The sequence below is a fragment of the Crinia signifera genome, chromosome 6, assembly GCF_055691185.1.
Source record: "Crinia signifera chromosome 6, ASM5569118v1, whole genome shotgun sequence".
NCBI lineage: Eukaryota > Metazoa > Chordata > Amphibia > Anura > Myobatrachidae > Crinia > Crinia signifera.
The window spans coordinates 66,095,292-66,110,392 of NC_139222.1; the positions used below are offsets into that span (position 1 = coordinate 66,095,292).

Consider the following 15,101-nt stretch of genomic DNA (forward strand, 5'->3'; position numbering starts at 1 on the left):
TCCCAAATCGACAGTCCTCCTTTCCTTCTCCTTGGATAATTAGGGATAAGCTTTGAAACCCAAATTGTGGAATGTCCAAGATTTTTTGGAGGTGGACGTCTTGGGATAAAAATGAACCAGGTCACTTGTTTTCTTGTTGGATGGAGTCAGCAATTATGAATAGCTCAACGCGTTTCTCCGGAACCTCCGGCTTCCTCAGGAGCAAGTGTGATTGTGGGACAGTTTGTCCTGGGTTTATATACCTACATAGCTGATTGATTTCACTGATTCACATGTGTACTGACTAAAAACAATAAACTAATATACTAAGAGAACCGTGTATATTTTGACAATTGAGTATAGCTAATATTGACAGGAGACAGACTCTATCCTTATACATTTGTAATTTGCAGAAGTCATGGATTTATACCATTATTTGGTACTCTTTACCTAGAACGGCGCCCATCAGTACATAAACGGCCGCGACGCGATGCCCGCGATCACCGCGATTTTCCCATAGGGAACAATGTTAAAAAGCCAGATTGACCGCGATTTTGCATTCAATGCCTCAATGCCCGCGATTTTACCATAGGAATCAATGTTAAATGGGCTACAGAGCCCAAATAGGCTCAATTAACCCTTAAATGTCACCCCAATTTTTTGACGCCACCCCACGATCCACGCCAACCCGAAGCGTGGCGAGCGCAGCGAGCCCGCGAGGGGCGGCGGTACGCGTCCTCCGACCTTTTCATGCCCTACTATCCACGTCGGCGTGGAGTTGAGAATAGAATAGTGTGGCGAGCGCAGCGAGCCACCGAGCCCGAAGCGTGGCGAGCGCAGCGAGCCCCGCGAGGGGACGCGGATACCTTCACAGTTATACGCGTCCCCTCGCGGACTTCACAGGTGTCCGTGGCGACGCCGACACCTGTGAAGCCCGCGAAGGGACGCGTTTACCTGTGAAGGTATCCGCGTCCCCTCGCGGGGCTCGCCACGCTTCGGGCTCGGTGGCTCGCTGCGCTCGCCACACTATTCTATTCTCAACTCCACGCCGACGTGGATAGTAGGGCATGAAAAGGTCGGAGGACGCGTACCGCCGCCCCTCGCGGGCTCGCTGCGCTCGCCACGCTTCGGGTTGGCGTGGATCGTGGGGTGGCGTAAAAAAATTGGGGTGACATTTAAGGGTTAATTGGGTCTATTTGGGCTCTGTAGCCCATTTAACATTGATTCCTATGGGAAAATCGCGGGCATTGAGGCATTTTACATTAAAATCGCGATCAATTAGGCTTTTTAACATTGTTCCCTATGGGAAAATCGCGGTCATCGCGGGTACACGATTTTGATGTACCCGCGATTTACCCGCGATGCCCGCGATGACCGCGATTTTTTACCCCCGACGCCCGCGATTCTGATCGCGGGCGCCGTTCTAGGTAAAGAGTACCCATTATTTTTATGTCACATATCGGTAATCCGATCACGTGACCCGGAAGTAAGTTCATTGACAAGTTAGACATTAAAAATAGCACCAAAGCACACTCATGAAAAACACATACCTGACAAGGGACAAAAGTGGGGGGGACCAAGCTGGCGGGGTGAGGAGGTCTGACGTCTCTGCCTCTCGCCGATTGCCGGTATCGGCGATCTTGGCTAGAGACGTGTCCATCTTCTCCCCCCTGCGTCTCTAGTGTTGCTAGGCAACGCCCAGTCACGTGATGATACGTGACACGGACGTGCCGTGCAGTTCAGAGTGCATCCTGGAAAAACACTGTCTTACCCGGATGTCCGTCAGGCGCCGCGCGCCTGTGCGACGCGGCCTGGACCTGACGTCACCGCGCTGACGTCAGGTCCAGGCCACGTCGCACAGGCGGTGGTTTTTCCAGGATGCACTCTGAACTGCACGGCACGTCCGTGTCACGTATCATCACGTGACCGGCCGTTGCCTAGCAACACTAGAGACGCAGGAGGGAGAAGATGGACACGTCTCTAGCCAAGATCGCCGATACCGGCAATCGGCGATAGGCAGAGACGTCAGACCTCCTAACCCCGCCAGCTTGGTCCCCCCACTTTTGTCCCTTGTCAGGTATGTGTTTTTCATGAGTGTGCTTTGGTGCTATTTTTAACGTCTAACTTGTCAATGAACTTACTTCCGGGTCACGTGATCGGATTACCGATATGTGACATAAAAATAATGGTATAAATCCATGACTTCTGCAAATTACAAATGTATAAGGATAGAGTCTGTCTCCTGTCAATATTAGCTATACTCAATTGTCAAAATATACACGGTTCTCTTAGTATATTAGTTTATTGTTTTTAATCAGTACACATGTGAATCAGTGAAATCAATCAGCTATGTAGGTATATAAACCCAGGACAAACTGTCCCACAATCACACTTGCTCCTGAGGAAGCCGGAGGTTCCGGAGAAACGCGTTGAGCTATTCATAATTGCTGACTCCATCCAACAAGAAAACAAGTGACCTGGTTCATCTTTATCCAAGACGTCCACCTCCAAAAACATCTTGGACATTCCACAATTTGGGTTTCAAAGCTTATCCCTAATTATCCAAGGAGAAGGAAAGGAGGACTGTCGATTTGGGACCCTTGAGCCTTTGAAATCATAAGGCAAATTGAACCTAAAACCGTCACAGCATAGCGATTTGGTCATCACAACAACCTGAGCCATGGGATGGTAATATATTCGTCAGTTTAAATTTCACCCCCATACGGGACTGCTGCTATCTATACCTCAAAAGAACAAGAGTTACATTTGTAGCTAATTGATTCACACCTTATGAGATATTTTTTATTAATGTTATTTTACTTTTTATATATGTGTATTTGTATGTATTTTATATATTTTTTTCATAATTAAAAAATTATTTTTAGAGAACCGTGTAAAGAATTATTAAGACAGCAGGCGCTGACACAAACCAATTTCTTGATCCTGTAAAGGTGTCATATCGAATAAATCGGTTAATGAACATTTTTGTGAAGATTGTATTAAATAATGATCTCACATTACACATCGGGCGCTGTGTATGGGCACAGGATTCAGAACAGGATGCTAATAACCTGCTCATTTATGTAGGGAATTCCTTGGGAAATCGTTTACAGTGACTTACTATTTGGAAGATGAGACGGAAGTGACAGAAACTCCGGATGATGAGGTGGGTATCTTACTTATGTACAGTAGGACAGCTACATTACTTTTTATCTTTTAATAACATGCTTTTTTACAGCTGTAGCATCACTTTGTAGAATAAAGATTTCATGCTGAAGAGAGGAAATTGCATGTAGGAAGTTACTTTGCTTCTCCTGAGCCAATCTTATGTTATCTTTCTCATCAAAGAATCTTTACAGCTGTAACGAGGCAAAGTGCTCACTTGCAATCTATCACTTCATTATTATGTTACTTGTCTAGCTAAACCTATTTTTATTGAAAGCATAAAAGAGCCAGCTTTGTGGGTGCTCGAGCACCCCAAATATTTGTGCTACTGCAGACATTTGTTTGTAGTATGTCTGTATATTAGGGCACAGCCAATCATTTAAAAAAGTTATGGTGCCCATACACTGGTCAGGGTGGCTTGGGGGGTTTCGGGTGGCCGTACACTGCTGCAAGACATCGCAATAGTGTATGGGCACCTTTAGATTCTATCATTGTACCTATCGAGCCAGCTCTGTAGATTCTGGTGCAGGTGTGTATCCATATCTTCGCCTCTCCAGTCATATATGTGGGTGTTTGAGCATATCTGTGGGTATTATGAGATTTTCCAGTTGGGAAAGGGGGGTGGAGGAGGTGTTTGAGCATCCCTAATTATTTTAGGCATTTAACTTTCATGTCCCTAATAATTTTGAAAAATGACCACCTACAGATAGAGCCTTCTTCAACTAGCCTTCTCTGGATAGCCATGGCTCACCAAGGCCTATTGTTCTCAGATGCAATACAATACATAGAACAATACAGTAGGGGATTAGTATAGGATTAAGTCAAACAGCTCTGGCTCGCTTAATTCTATTAAAGGGCTAGATGAGGATGGCTCTATATGTATGTTTGTGTCGAGAGGCAGGTACAGAAATATACAAAAATCTATCCACGTTTACTATGATAACCACTATAGGTTGGTTCTATCCTTACACCCAGGGCATAAAGTGGTCAGGCAGAGGTGGGGGAACTAATTTCTCTATGCCACCTAATTACACCCCCTCCCCCCCATTAGGCAGACACAGGGCCAGTGGTAGGGTTTTTAGCATCCCCATGCAAATTAGAATGCTTTTCTGTAAGAATTATACCCCTTTCACACCAGCCTAAATTCCCGGGTTGAGTCCGGGAACAACCCGGTACTAACGCTGGTGTTAAAGGTTCCCAGGACAAAATCCCGGGCAAATTTCAACCCGGCTAGGTACCAGGGTTGTTCCCGGGTTCAACCCGGGGACCTGGCTGGTGTGAAAGGTACAGGGTATACTTACCCGGGTTGCCGTGTCCTGTCCGACGGGAATTAATGCAGGCGGTGGGCGCAAATGACGGGACAGCCGGTGGATGATGATGACGCAGCTCTCCGGCGGCAGTGAGGACGCCGGAGAGCTGCGTCATGTTCATCCGCAGCCTGTCCCGTCATTTGCGCCACCGCATGTGTGGATCCCTGGCCTGCACGGAGGACCAGCAACCGGGGTGAGTATTCTCCCCACCTCCGCTGCCATTCCGCCGAATGCCCGCCTCCTCCCCACCTCCTGCCTGCCTCCTTTCCACCCCCTTCTCACACCGGAAAATTCAGGGACATTTCTGGTGTGAATGGGTCCAAACCCAGGAATGTCCCTGCTTGTCCCGGGAACTGAATTCCCGGGTTTGTCCCTGCATTAGAGGTGGTGGAACTCAGTTCCACCCCGTTCCCCCTCACTTTAACCCCTGCTTACACCATATATGTAGATTTTAGAGCTAATCATTTAGTACAGTTCAATTATTTCCCCCACAATCACTTTTGGGGCATGTCCTTATGACATTGGAAATATTTTACCTCATTTTACATGTGATCGTATTTTGCACAGTCAAAAAATATGGGGCTGACCGACTTCTAAAGTTTGCTCTTGGCCTAAGCAGAAAGACATTGTAAAGCCATCTCTAGTATATCGGACACACCTGATATTCTGTAGCTGCTACTGAGCAAAGCGGCTCTAGCTAACTGCGCCCCCAAAGGTTTCCCTTCACATACCATATAGGTAGAAGGGACACCCTATATTTCCATTTGTCTACAGACCTCTAGAATATATACATTATAACTTATGGGAATAATTGATCACAGAACATGTCTGAGGTTAGTATCTCTTTAAGGAAGCACTAAACCCCCCACTCACTCTGTTGAGCAGAGCAGGAGGAATAGAGAGGAGGTTGTTTGTGAAGAACCTTCTGCTGTTTTCTCTTACATGTTACTCTGCAATCTGTCTCCTGAAGACTGGGAGAGGCCTGCATGGCTCTGCACTGCTAGCAATGGCTCACAATAAGTTTTTTTTTCCTTCTCAAGAACATACTGTACTTAAAAATATTATGTTCTTCACTCAGCTCCTTTCACTAATATTCCATCTCTATAATATAGGAGATCAGTGCTGAGTCAATTAATAGTTTTATTTCTTAATTTATATAAAAGGTCCGAAGATATTATAATTTAATATGTCAATCACATTCAATAAAACATCTTGATAATAATACTAAGCCAGCAGAATTAACAGCTAGGATGGATATTACCCAATGAATAGTGGCTATCCTTTAGTTTCTAACCTTGTATGTGCCCCCGTAGAAGGTGAGGAAATTGAAGTCCTGGATCTTTTTTTACCCCCTTACATCATACAGGTCGAGTCTCCTGTATCCGTAGATCTATTATCCGAAATATTCCCCAAAAAAATTTTTTTTTTTAGAATATTTTTGTTTGTTTTTTTGTCGTCCCCCCGCCGCCCCTCTTTTCATACTTACCAAGTCCCCCAATGTCCACGGCGGCCTTCAGGGTCTTCTACAGCGGTCCCAGGAGTGCATTGCATGAGTGCGTGGGCGCGTCCACGGTGCGACCGCGAACTTGCGCAATGCACTTCTGGGACCGCTGAAGAGGATCCTGAATACCTCCGTGGACGCCGGGGGACACTGTGGACGTAGTGGGAGCATCGGAGCATCACCAGGGCACCGGATAAGTATTAAAAAAGCAAAAGTATTCCAAAAACCGTAAATATCCCTTATCCAAAAGTCTCGTTGTCCCGAGCATTTTGGATAAGGGATACTCGACCTGTGTTTCATATATTTTAAGGACATACCATGAAGTTGTGAAGTCCTGCAGCAGAGCTGTGCAGTGATCACCTCACACAGTCCTCCCAAATAATAAGGCCTCCTATGTTTTATTACTCAGACTGTACCAATGCTTCCATATTTGTGATGGGAGAAACAAAGCAGCATTGAGTTCTTACAGGGGCCCCAGAGCCACTGATGCAGGTTCTATTGCTCATTCTCACTCCATGGACCTCTACCAAAAATATGGTCTTTATTATTTCTTATAAATGTGTTAACATTCTAAAAAACTGTTTATAAAGTGTTCATCCATGTTAAATGGGGATTTCATATCATTTTTAATGTACAGTAATCTTGTTCATAAACTGCGCAGGTAAAGATCAGTCCTCCGTGACTTTTGTACTTAGTTTGGGTTTTGTTAACCTGTCTTTTTTGTCTGCCAGGATCACTGCTTTTACCATGGAGACGTGGATGGAGAAAGTGATTCTTCCGCCAGCATCAGCATCTGTAATGGAATAAAGTAAGATTCACGTAAATGTAAAAGACAGACACTTGGGGTGAAATGTAATAGGATGAGAGATTCAGAAAGTGAGAGATTTGGTAGGAAATTTCCAGTTAGTTTTTTTAAGCGGCAATCATTTACACTGCAAAATTGTAACAGTGTAAATGATCGCAACTTTAAAAAAACTGGAGATTTCTTACCAGATCTCTCACTTTATATATATATAAAACAGCAATCCCACTTAAAAATATGTTTTTTTCTTTTTCTATCATCCTGCAAATCATTATGCTATTTTCAAAATCTCTCTGGTGCAAAAAAAGAACTATGCCATGTAATCGCAGAAGCGTTTAGAAATAAAGAAGACAGTGAAAACAGCGTAATTTGGGGGTTCCAAAGTTTCTATGCTCACTACATCATGTGCAATGTGACTGTGGTTGTCATGGAAGTTACATAGCAAATTGTCTATCATTAATAGCAGTCGAAAGAAATAAACCAGAGAATAATGTTAAGTATATAGATTGCAATATTATGTACCATAACATTGCTTACACTTGTACACAAAAACTACTGTCCACAATTAGGAAAGACAAAAAGCAAAAAATACAGTGTCATTGTTAATTGAATGATTGATAGGTTTATCAATTTATTTATTTGAGCACAAGTGAAGGTAGGTTTTTGATGAAGAAAGACTATATGAATATATCTTTACAATATTGTATGAATTGGCAGTTGGGTAGAATTTGTTTTTTTTTCATGACCCGAAAGCTGCGTTGATTATTTAGTATTTCGATAAAAGAATGTACTTTCTTTCTTGCCCTAAATAAACTTCAGAGGAAATGTAATACTAAGCAAAAAGAGCTTCCGTTTTCTGATTATTAACTGTGGAAACTCATAACATCCAGGAAATGAGGCGTACGGAGGTAATTTCTCATATTGTCTATTCCCTGGCCTCAGGCATACAAACATCCCCCCCCCCCCCCCCGCTGTGCAACCCTTCAGTCTTCAGAAAGTAGCAGAAATAAATATATATAGCAAGAGAGGGATGTGCAGAGATATATAGATAGATAGTTACGGTATATCTATATATATTATGCACGTCTCTACAAATTGTAGGAAGGAAATGTGCATTCTCTCTAGCAATGTAACTGTTTTATTTCAGGAAACTAAGATGTAGATAACGTGAAACGGTTTTCTTGACTTACAATAAAGACATTTGAAATTGTTAATATATATGCGATTCTGTTTAGTTTAATTCAACCGAGATTTGAAGAGAATTAAATAAACAGTTCTTTAACCTAAAAGGAACATTACATTGAAAAACTAGAGTAAAATAGTAAGATCCCAAATGTGGTTATTGTGTGATCTGCATAGAAGATCTGAATCTATTAACTTCTATTCCCAGCAGACACCTTATATTTGCTAAAGGGCTGCAGGTGTCAATATAGAAAAAGAAGATTTCAATGACAGTGAAACCACACCGGATGCCCAATGAAAACTGTTATCTGAATAAGTTGGTTTCAAATTTGCTGACAATCAGAGTTTTTAGAAAATGCCTATCAATATCTATTCTTCCATCCAACCCATATTTTTTGTATAGTTTCCATTAAAAAATCCCACATTTGTCATTTAAATTGTTTTACAGCATTAACTATTTGTGCTGGTACCTATCAGGCTGTGATTTCATGGGCTTGTTTATCTTCAGTGGGTTCTTTCAGGTAGATGACCAGATGTACCTAATAGAGCCTCTCTCGGGGGCCGACGACCAAGGTGAGCATGCCGTCTACAAACATGAACACTTGAGGATTAAGAGAGGAACCTGCCAAGACAGCAACAGTAATACTGTGTATGACTATGGGCCTAAAGTGGCAGCCATGCTGAAGCCCCAGAGCTGGGTAAGTAGAAGAGGTTTGCTTTGTGGACAGCGGCTGCTGTGTACAGTAGCTGTGGTATGGCAGTAGATTAAGCTAATGTCAGGACTCTTGGCAAAGGATTATGCTGTGCACGTGTGTATGCCAGAGATAGATTAAAGCCCCATGTGTACATATAACATTCAAATCGGTAATGTAATTATGGGACTGCTTCCAGTGGTGTTATCTAACCTTGTAGGATGTATCTGTGTTGTGTTTATGAGACAGCCTGATGAGAGGTGGAAGAATGCAGCAGATTGGATCAGTGATATGATTAGTGCTTCCGTACTGTATAAACAGAAATGTAGGAAATGCTACGTTAACTCATCATACGTCTGAGTGTGATCCAATCCTATAAACCAGTTTTATGTCATTCATTAGTAAATTCAAGCACATTAGTCAAATAATGATTACAATGTTGTAATTGCTACCTGCATACTACCATTATGGTCCTATGCAATTCTGTGATAATGAATATCTCTCTTTTGGGGGAATATTTAAAAAGCACATTCAACGGGCATGCTAATCTGTAATCTTTTTGATTTGAAGGATGATTTTATCAAAGTTTAGAGAGAGAGATGAAGCACTAACCAATCAGCTTCTGTCATTATTTAAACACAGCACATAAAAATGACAGAAGCGGATTGGTTAAACAGAGTATAGCAAAGATTACCTTTAAACTTAACAAAATAGTCCTCTGGTTTTAATTACACTTAATAAAAGTGCCAACACTGAATTATCAGATAATTTTAACAATCATGATTTAAGTGACTGTTTTACAGTGCATGCTAAGAATCTTCAAGGGTATGGATCATTGGGTCGACAAGCACTAGGTCGACAAAAGCAATAGGTCGACATGCATTAAGGTCGACAAAAGCATTAGGTCAACATGGGGAAGGTCGACAGTCAAAAGGTCCACACAGGGTTTTTCACTTAGCACCGTGTCCCCTCGCATGAATCGCCATACTTCGGGCACACTATTTTATTCTCCCACCACGCCCTAGTGGATGGTAGGGCATGAAATACTGCCTGTCGGCACATGCCGGCTCAAAAGTTTAAAACCCCATGTCAACCTTTTGACTGTCGACCTTCCCCATGTCGACGTAATGCTTGTGTTGAACTAATGACCCTGCCAACCTAACCCATGTCGACCTTCAGTCATGTCAACCTTACTGCATGTCGACTTTGAGTAATGTCGACCTTAATGCATGTCGACCTAGTGGTGTCAACATAATTTTGTCGACCTACTTGCTGTAGACCTAGTGACTGTATCACTTTTCAAGTACATACGTTTTAGATGGTTTGGTAACATTTTGTTCTCTAGTATATTTTATTCATACAATTGTTTATCGTCTGATGAGTAGCATTACAATGGCCAAGTGCTTCTCCTTTACAGAAGGGGTAGCACTAACCCCTTGGTTTCTGGTCAGGACTGTCACACAACAGTCACTGGAAAGGGAAGCTGCCCCAGTACTTCCAATGAGCACGATTTGTTTTCACCATTCCTGGGCGTGTTGCTTTAAGCCTATAGTGCACATGTCTTCAACCTGTGGCCCTCCAGATGTTGTAGAACTACATGTCCCAGCATGCCCTGACAGTTTTGGCATGCTCTCATAGGAAAAATTGTGGCAATGCATGCTGGAACATGTAGTTTCACAACATCTGGAGGGCCACAGGTTGAAGACCCATGCTTATAGTGAAAGAAGTGATTACTGATCATAGAAAGAGAACAGAATCTCATGTGTTGCATCAGTCTAAAGTTGGAAGCTGTACTAAGTTATAATTTAAATATATTTTAGAGATTTACCCCCCAGCACACTGGCTTCAGATATGTTGAACTGTTCCTGGTGGTTGACAACACTGAGGTACGTTAAGGATCTTGGAAATAACTAGACTACAGCTATTTATTTATGTGCTGCACATTGTCTTACATCTGCTCCCATACCTTTGCAGTACCTCAAATACAAAGACATCCCCACTCTCCAGCATCGCATGAAGGAGATTGTCAACCATGTAGATAAGGTGAGGGCTTTATCCTGAAATGCACTGTATGGGAAAGTGTTATAATTTAGTGAATAACTTGTTTAGTGGTAGATAAACTACATTTTCTAAGTAGCATATGTATTAAGATTTTTTTCTATGAAATGATGTAAAAACATATGTTTCTGCATTATTTTATATATTTTATAGATTGTGGCTATGTTCTAATATCATGATACAGGAAAGCTCTGTGAAATTTACAAAATTATCAGATTGCAGTTCCCATAATTCAGTTTGGTCACGTTAGTTTACACAATCTTAAGATGAGGTAAACTTATGTAAGCCTATTGAGTCATGGTAGTTAAATCCCTCTCCTGGAGCCTCTGTGCCAGATGTACTAAGCTTGAAAAGTGATAAATTGGAGAGTGATAACACACCAGCCAATCAACTCCTACCTGTCATTTGTCAAACCCAACCTGTGACATGGTAGGTAGGAGCTGATTGGTGGTTTATCACTCTCCATTTTATCACTTTTCAAGCTTAGTACATCTGGCCCTCTGTCCGTCGCTGTCTCCGATTGTGCAAACAGCCACTCTGTCCAGGCGCAATGTCAGATGTGAAAAACTTCTCCACAATGCTGGATAAATACCTGTCCCGGCAGGTTTTTCCACATACAATTGGGCAGAATTTCATTAAAAAAAATCTGCCACAAAATGGAGTGTTAATAATCGGGGCAGTTTGTGATTTTTCAATACATTTGCCCCTTAAAAATGAAAGTGGAGGTTATGCCCTTAAGCAACCAGTCAGATTTAATCTATTATTTCTAATTTCTCTGTTGCCTTCTAGAAAATGTATTTTTTTTGCTATGTGCAGCCCCACCAAATTCTCTGTTATTAGAAGGTTTTAGTAACTCATTAGTGCAGATGTGGTGATATTACAAGCCCCAGCATTTCCGGTCACAATTTTGCTATTAGGGGATGCTAAAACCGAGACAAGGAATGCTGGGATGTGTAGTTTAACAATATCTGGAGAGTCATAATGTAATGTGTTTAGACTTTAGCATTCATCATTTATTAAGTAGGTGAATTCATTACAAAATGTGTTTTGTGATCTCTAACAGCTGTACCGTTCCTTGAACTTCCGAGTTGCTCTAATTGGGATGGAGGTTTGGACCAAACGCGACAAAATAGTAGTGAGCCCCAATGCGGGTGTAACTTTAGAGAATTTCCTGAACTGGCGCAAGAAGGACCTTCTACGTACGAAAATGCATGATAACGCCCAGCTCATCACGTAAGATTAATGAGCTGATGTGTAATAAATTTAGATAAAAAATAATAATAATAATTCACAGATTTTTAAACATCCTGACTCAATGACAATTATTACTGGTGCAGATTTATTTCTTTGATGGAATTTTAATTATCTCTGACCTCTTTATGTTTACAAATAGCGGAGTAGACTTCGAAGGGAACACTGTCGGCCTGGCCACTAAACTTGCAATGTGCACTGGTGACTCTGGAGCTGTAAACCAAGTGAGTGGGATGTAGATTTGTTTTCTATGGAATTTGTCATTTACACTGAACCCTTTGTTTTACATAGAATAATTACATGACAATGGGCAGTGGGTGTGCTTTGCAATTTTATGTAATACTGCTATAAGCCCTTCCCTTATGTATATCTGTGGGTCTGAATGTGCAAGGGCTGAGATGCCCACTTCAGGTGTCTCCAATAATGGCATTTTTGATTGGTGCCTCTATCAGTCACACCATCACCACTTGCACTAGCCATATGCTAGCTGCAGATGTTGTGTCTGCGTATGGCCTCCAATGTTAATGATTAAGCAAATGTGTACGCAAACACTTCAGCGACACACCCATAACACAACCATAAAATGGTCCTCCGTGCGTCTCAATAGTCACCTCCATGTGACTGCACAGAAACGCCAAGTTAATTTTCAATACACTTCTGGGTTCGTATGTCTGAAACGACAACTGCATCTCTCTTTACGAGCAATTGGCCAAAAATGACATGTGATCTGATCATGTGACTCAGAATCATGTGATTCTTAATGAAGCAATATTTTTTTTTTATAACCTAGGACCACAGTCCAAATCCTATCGGAGCTGCGTCGACCCTGGCACACGAAATGGGGCACAACCTTGGCATGTCCCATGACGAGGATGTGGTAGGATGTAGCTGTTCTGTCAATCGAGAAAAAGGAGGTTGTGTCATGTCAAAGATTGTTGGGTGAGCGCAGAATTATATACAAGGTCTATTAATATGTGTCCATATGTTCCTAATACATAACAAGTGTGCATGTACTGAGATGCCATGTGTGCCTGCTGTTATGACTGCAGCTAAAATGATGTGTGTGTTCTTTGACTTACAGGATAGTGTATCCCAATATCTTCAGCAGCTGCAGCCGGAAAGACCTACAGACTTTCCTAAATAATATAAGCCCCAGCTGTCTTTCTAACGTCCCAGAGAGTGATCAGCTGTTTGGGGGTCCCGTCTGTGGAAATTACTTTGTGGAAAGTGGAGAGGAGTGTGACTGCGGGACACCTGAGGTAAACATTCCAAATACTACCTGCAACTACGCTCAAACATGTATCCACATATGAAATAAGCACAGTGAACACCTCATATACAGCATATTGAAATTTACCGTTGTTCTTTTCTATTTACAGGAATGCACTAACCCATGTTGCAATGCTACCACATGCAGGCTGAAAGAAGGAGCAGAGTGTGCACAAGGAGAGTGCTGCAGGCAGTGCAAGGTACAAATATCATGCCAACGTGTTCAGCCTTGTGGTGGTCAAAAAAACATGGGCATCTTTGTGAATGCAAACAATGACATCTATAATGTTTTGTTTTAATCCATGAAGTTAGTTGGTTAAAAAACCCACAATATCCTTTTTATTACTAGATCCGTCCAGTTGGAGAAATGTGTCGTAAGAGGAAGGGAGAGTGTGATCTGCCTGAATACTGTACTGGAAACTCTGCCCTGTGCCCGGAGGATGTCTTTCAGCAGAACGGAGCTTCCTGTGCCTCTGGGAGCAGCTACTGTTACAATGGAGACTGCCCATCTCTTGGTCAGCAATGCAAGGCCCTTTGGGGATCAGGTATATGTTCAAACCTTGTAAGGGGATACAAGCTCTCTTGGGATTGGCTGTTCAATGTAGGTAAACGCAATGAATTGCATCCTACTTTCACCTCATTGTGTATATTGGGCCCGATTCACATTATGAAATCCCGCCTTTCGAATTAATATGCTCGTTGTGCGAATAGATGTGTATGGGTGCACATTCATTTGCAGCCGTGCGATTATGTCCAAAACCCAGGCTCACCCCTGAATGATTTTTACACTGGGAACATCTCATCTTAGGCGCTACGTAGCCCTGGACTTATGGGCCCCATACATCAGCAATTAATTGTGACAATCCTCAGATCTGGAGATGATTGCCACAATTAATTTTAGATGTGTGGGCTCCCCCTTTTGGCAATCCCAATCAAAAATTAATAGGGATCGCCAATCGATTGCTTAATCAGATTTTTAAACATGTTTAATAATCTGGTATTATCTGCAGATCTTTTTTATATGTGTGGGCATTCCCAATTCGTCTTCTTCATCTATTTACATTATGAACAGCTGAAATGACAATCGATTGGGCAATTTCCAGATATGAAGATGCAATCTTATGGAAACATCTGCCAATCACGGAAATAAATCTGTAATGTGTGGGAAAGTCAAATAGATTGTAGAATCCATTTATCTGGCCAAAAAATCCCAGGATCTGGAAATCCATTAATTGTGATTGCTGATGTATGGGGCCCATTACTTGGCATATACAGCCTGACATCACACGCCCTCCCCTATCTTCATATCTGGAAATTGCCCAATCGATTGTCATTTCAGCTGTTCATAATGTAAATAGATGAAGAAGACGAATTGGGAATGCCCACACATATAAAAAAGATCCACAGATAATACCAGATTATTAAGTATGTTTAAAAATCTGATTAAGCAATCGATTGGCGATCCCTATTAATTTTTGATTGGGATTGCCAAAAGGGGAGCCCACACATCTAAAACTAATTGTGACAATCATCTCCAGATCTAAAAATTGGCACAATTAATTGCTGATGTATGGGGCCCTTAAAGACTCTCATGCACACCTTGTGTTTCCCCAGGTACTCCCATCAGATTTTCTGGCATGCCTGCATATTTCTTAGCACTCCCACTAAATGGCCAGTTTCCACCTCCAGACACTTACTTCTTGTGAATGCGAATAGAAATAGTAGCAGGATTTGGTTGCAGGATGGCCTTGCGTATGCGTACTGCAAACTATACGCATGTGCAGTGTATTGATAATCAGCTGCCGTGCGGACATGTCTGGTTTGGGCCCATAGATATGGCACAATAAATGGAGTACGGATATGGTTGCACTGCACTTGTTAATGTGTAGTTT

At 42.1% G+C, this 15,101-nt stretch overlaps 1 protein-coding gene across 1 annotated transcript in view; it reads left to right on the plus strand.

Annotated features, from left to right (window-relative positions):
- ADAM8 (ADAM metallopeptidase domain 8) overlaps window positions 1-15,101 on the plus strand; it is a 55,491-nt gene that overhangs the window by 16,977 nt on the left and 23,413 nt on the right. The window contains exons 4-14 of the mRNA XM_083146181.1: window positions 3,067-3,145; window positions 6,687-6,763; window positions 8,448-8,637; window positions 10,452-10,517; window positions 10,606-10,674; window positions 11,753-11,922; window positions 12,083-12,164; window positions 12,731-12,879; window positions 13,022-13,199; window positions 13,320-13,409; window positions 13,559-13,754. Of these exons, the coding sequence (XP_083002307.1) occupies window positions 3,067-3,145; window positions 6,687-6,763; window positions 8,448-8,637; window positions 10,452-10,517; window positions 10,606-10,674; window positions 11,753-11,922; window positions 12,083-12,164; window positions 12,731-12,879; window positions 13,022-13,199; window positions 13,320-13,409; window positions 13,559-13,754 (1,346 nt within the window). The remainder of the gene's footprint in view (window positions 1-3,066; window positions 3,146-6,686; window positions 6,764-8,447; window positions 8,638-10,451; window positions 10,518-10,605; window positions 10,675-11,752; window positions 11,923-12,082; window positions 12,165-12,730; window positions 12,880-13,021; window positions 13,200-13,319; window positions 13,410-13,558; window positions 13,755-15,101) is intronic.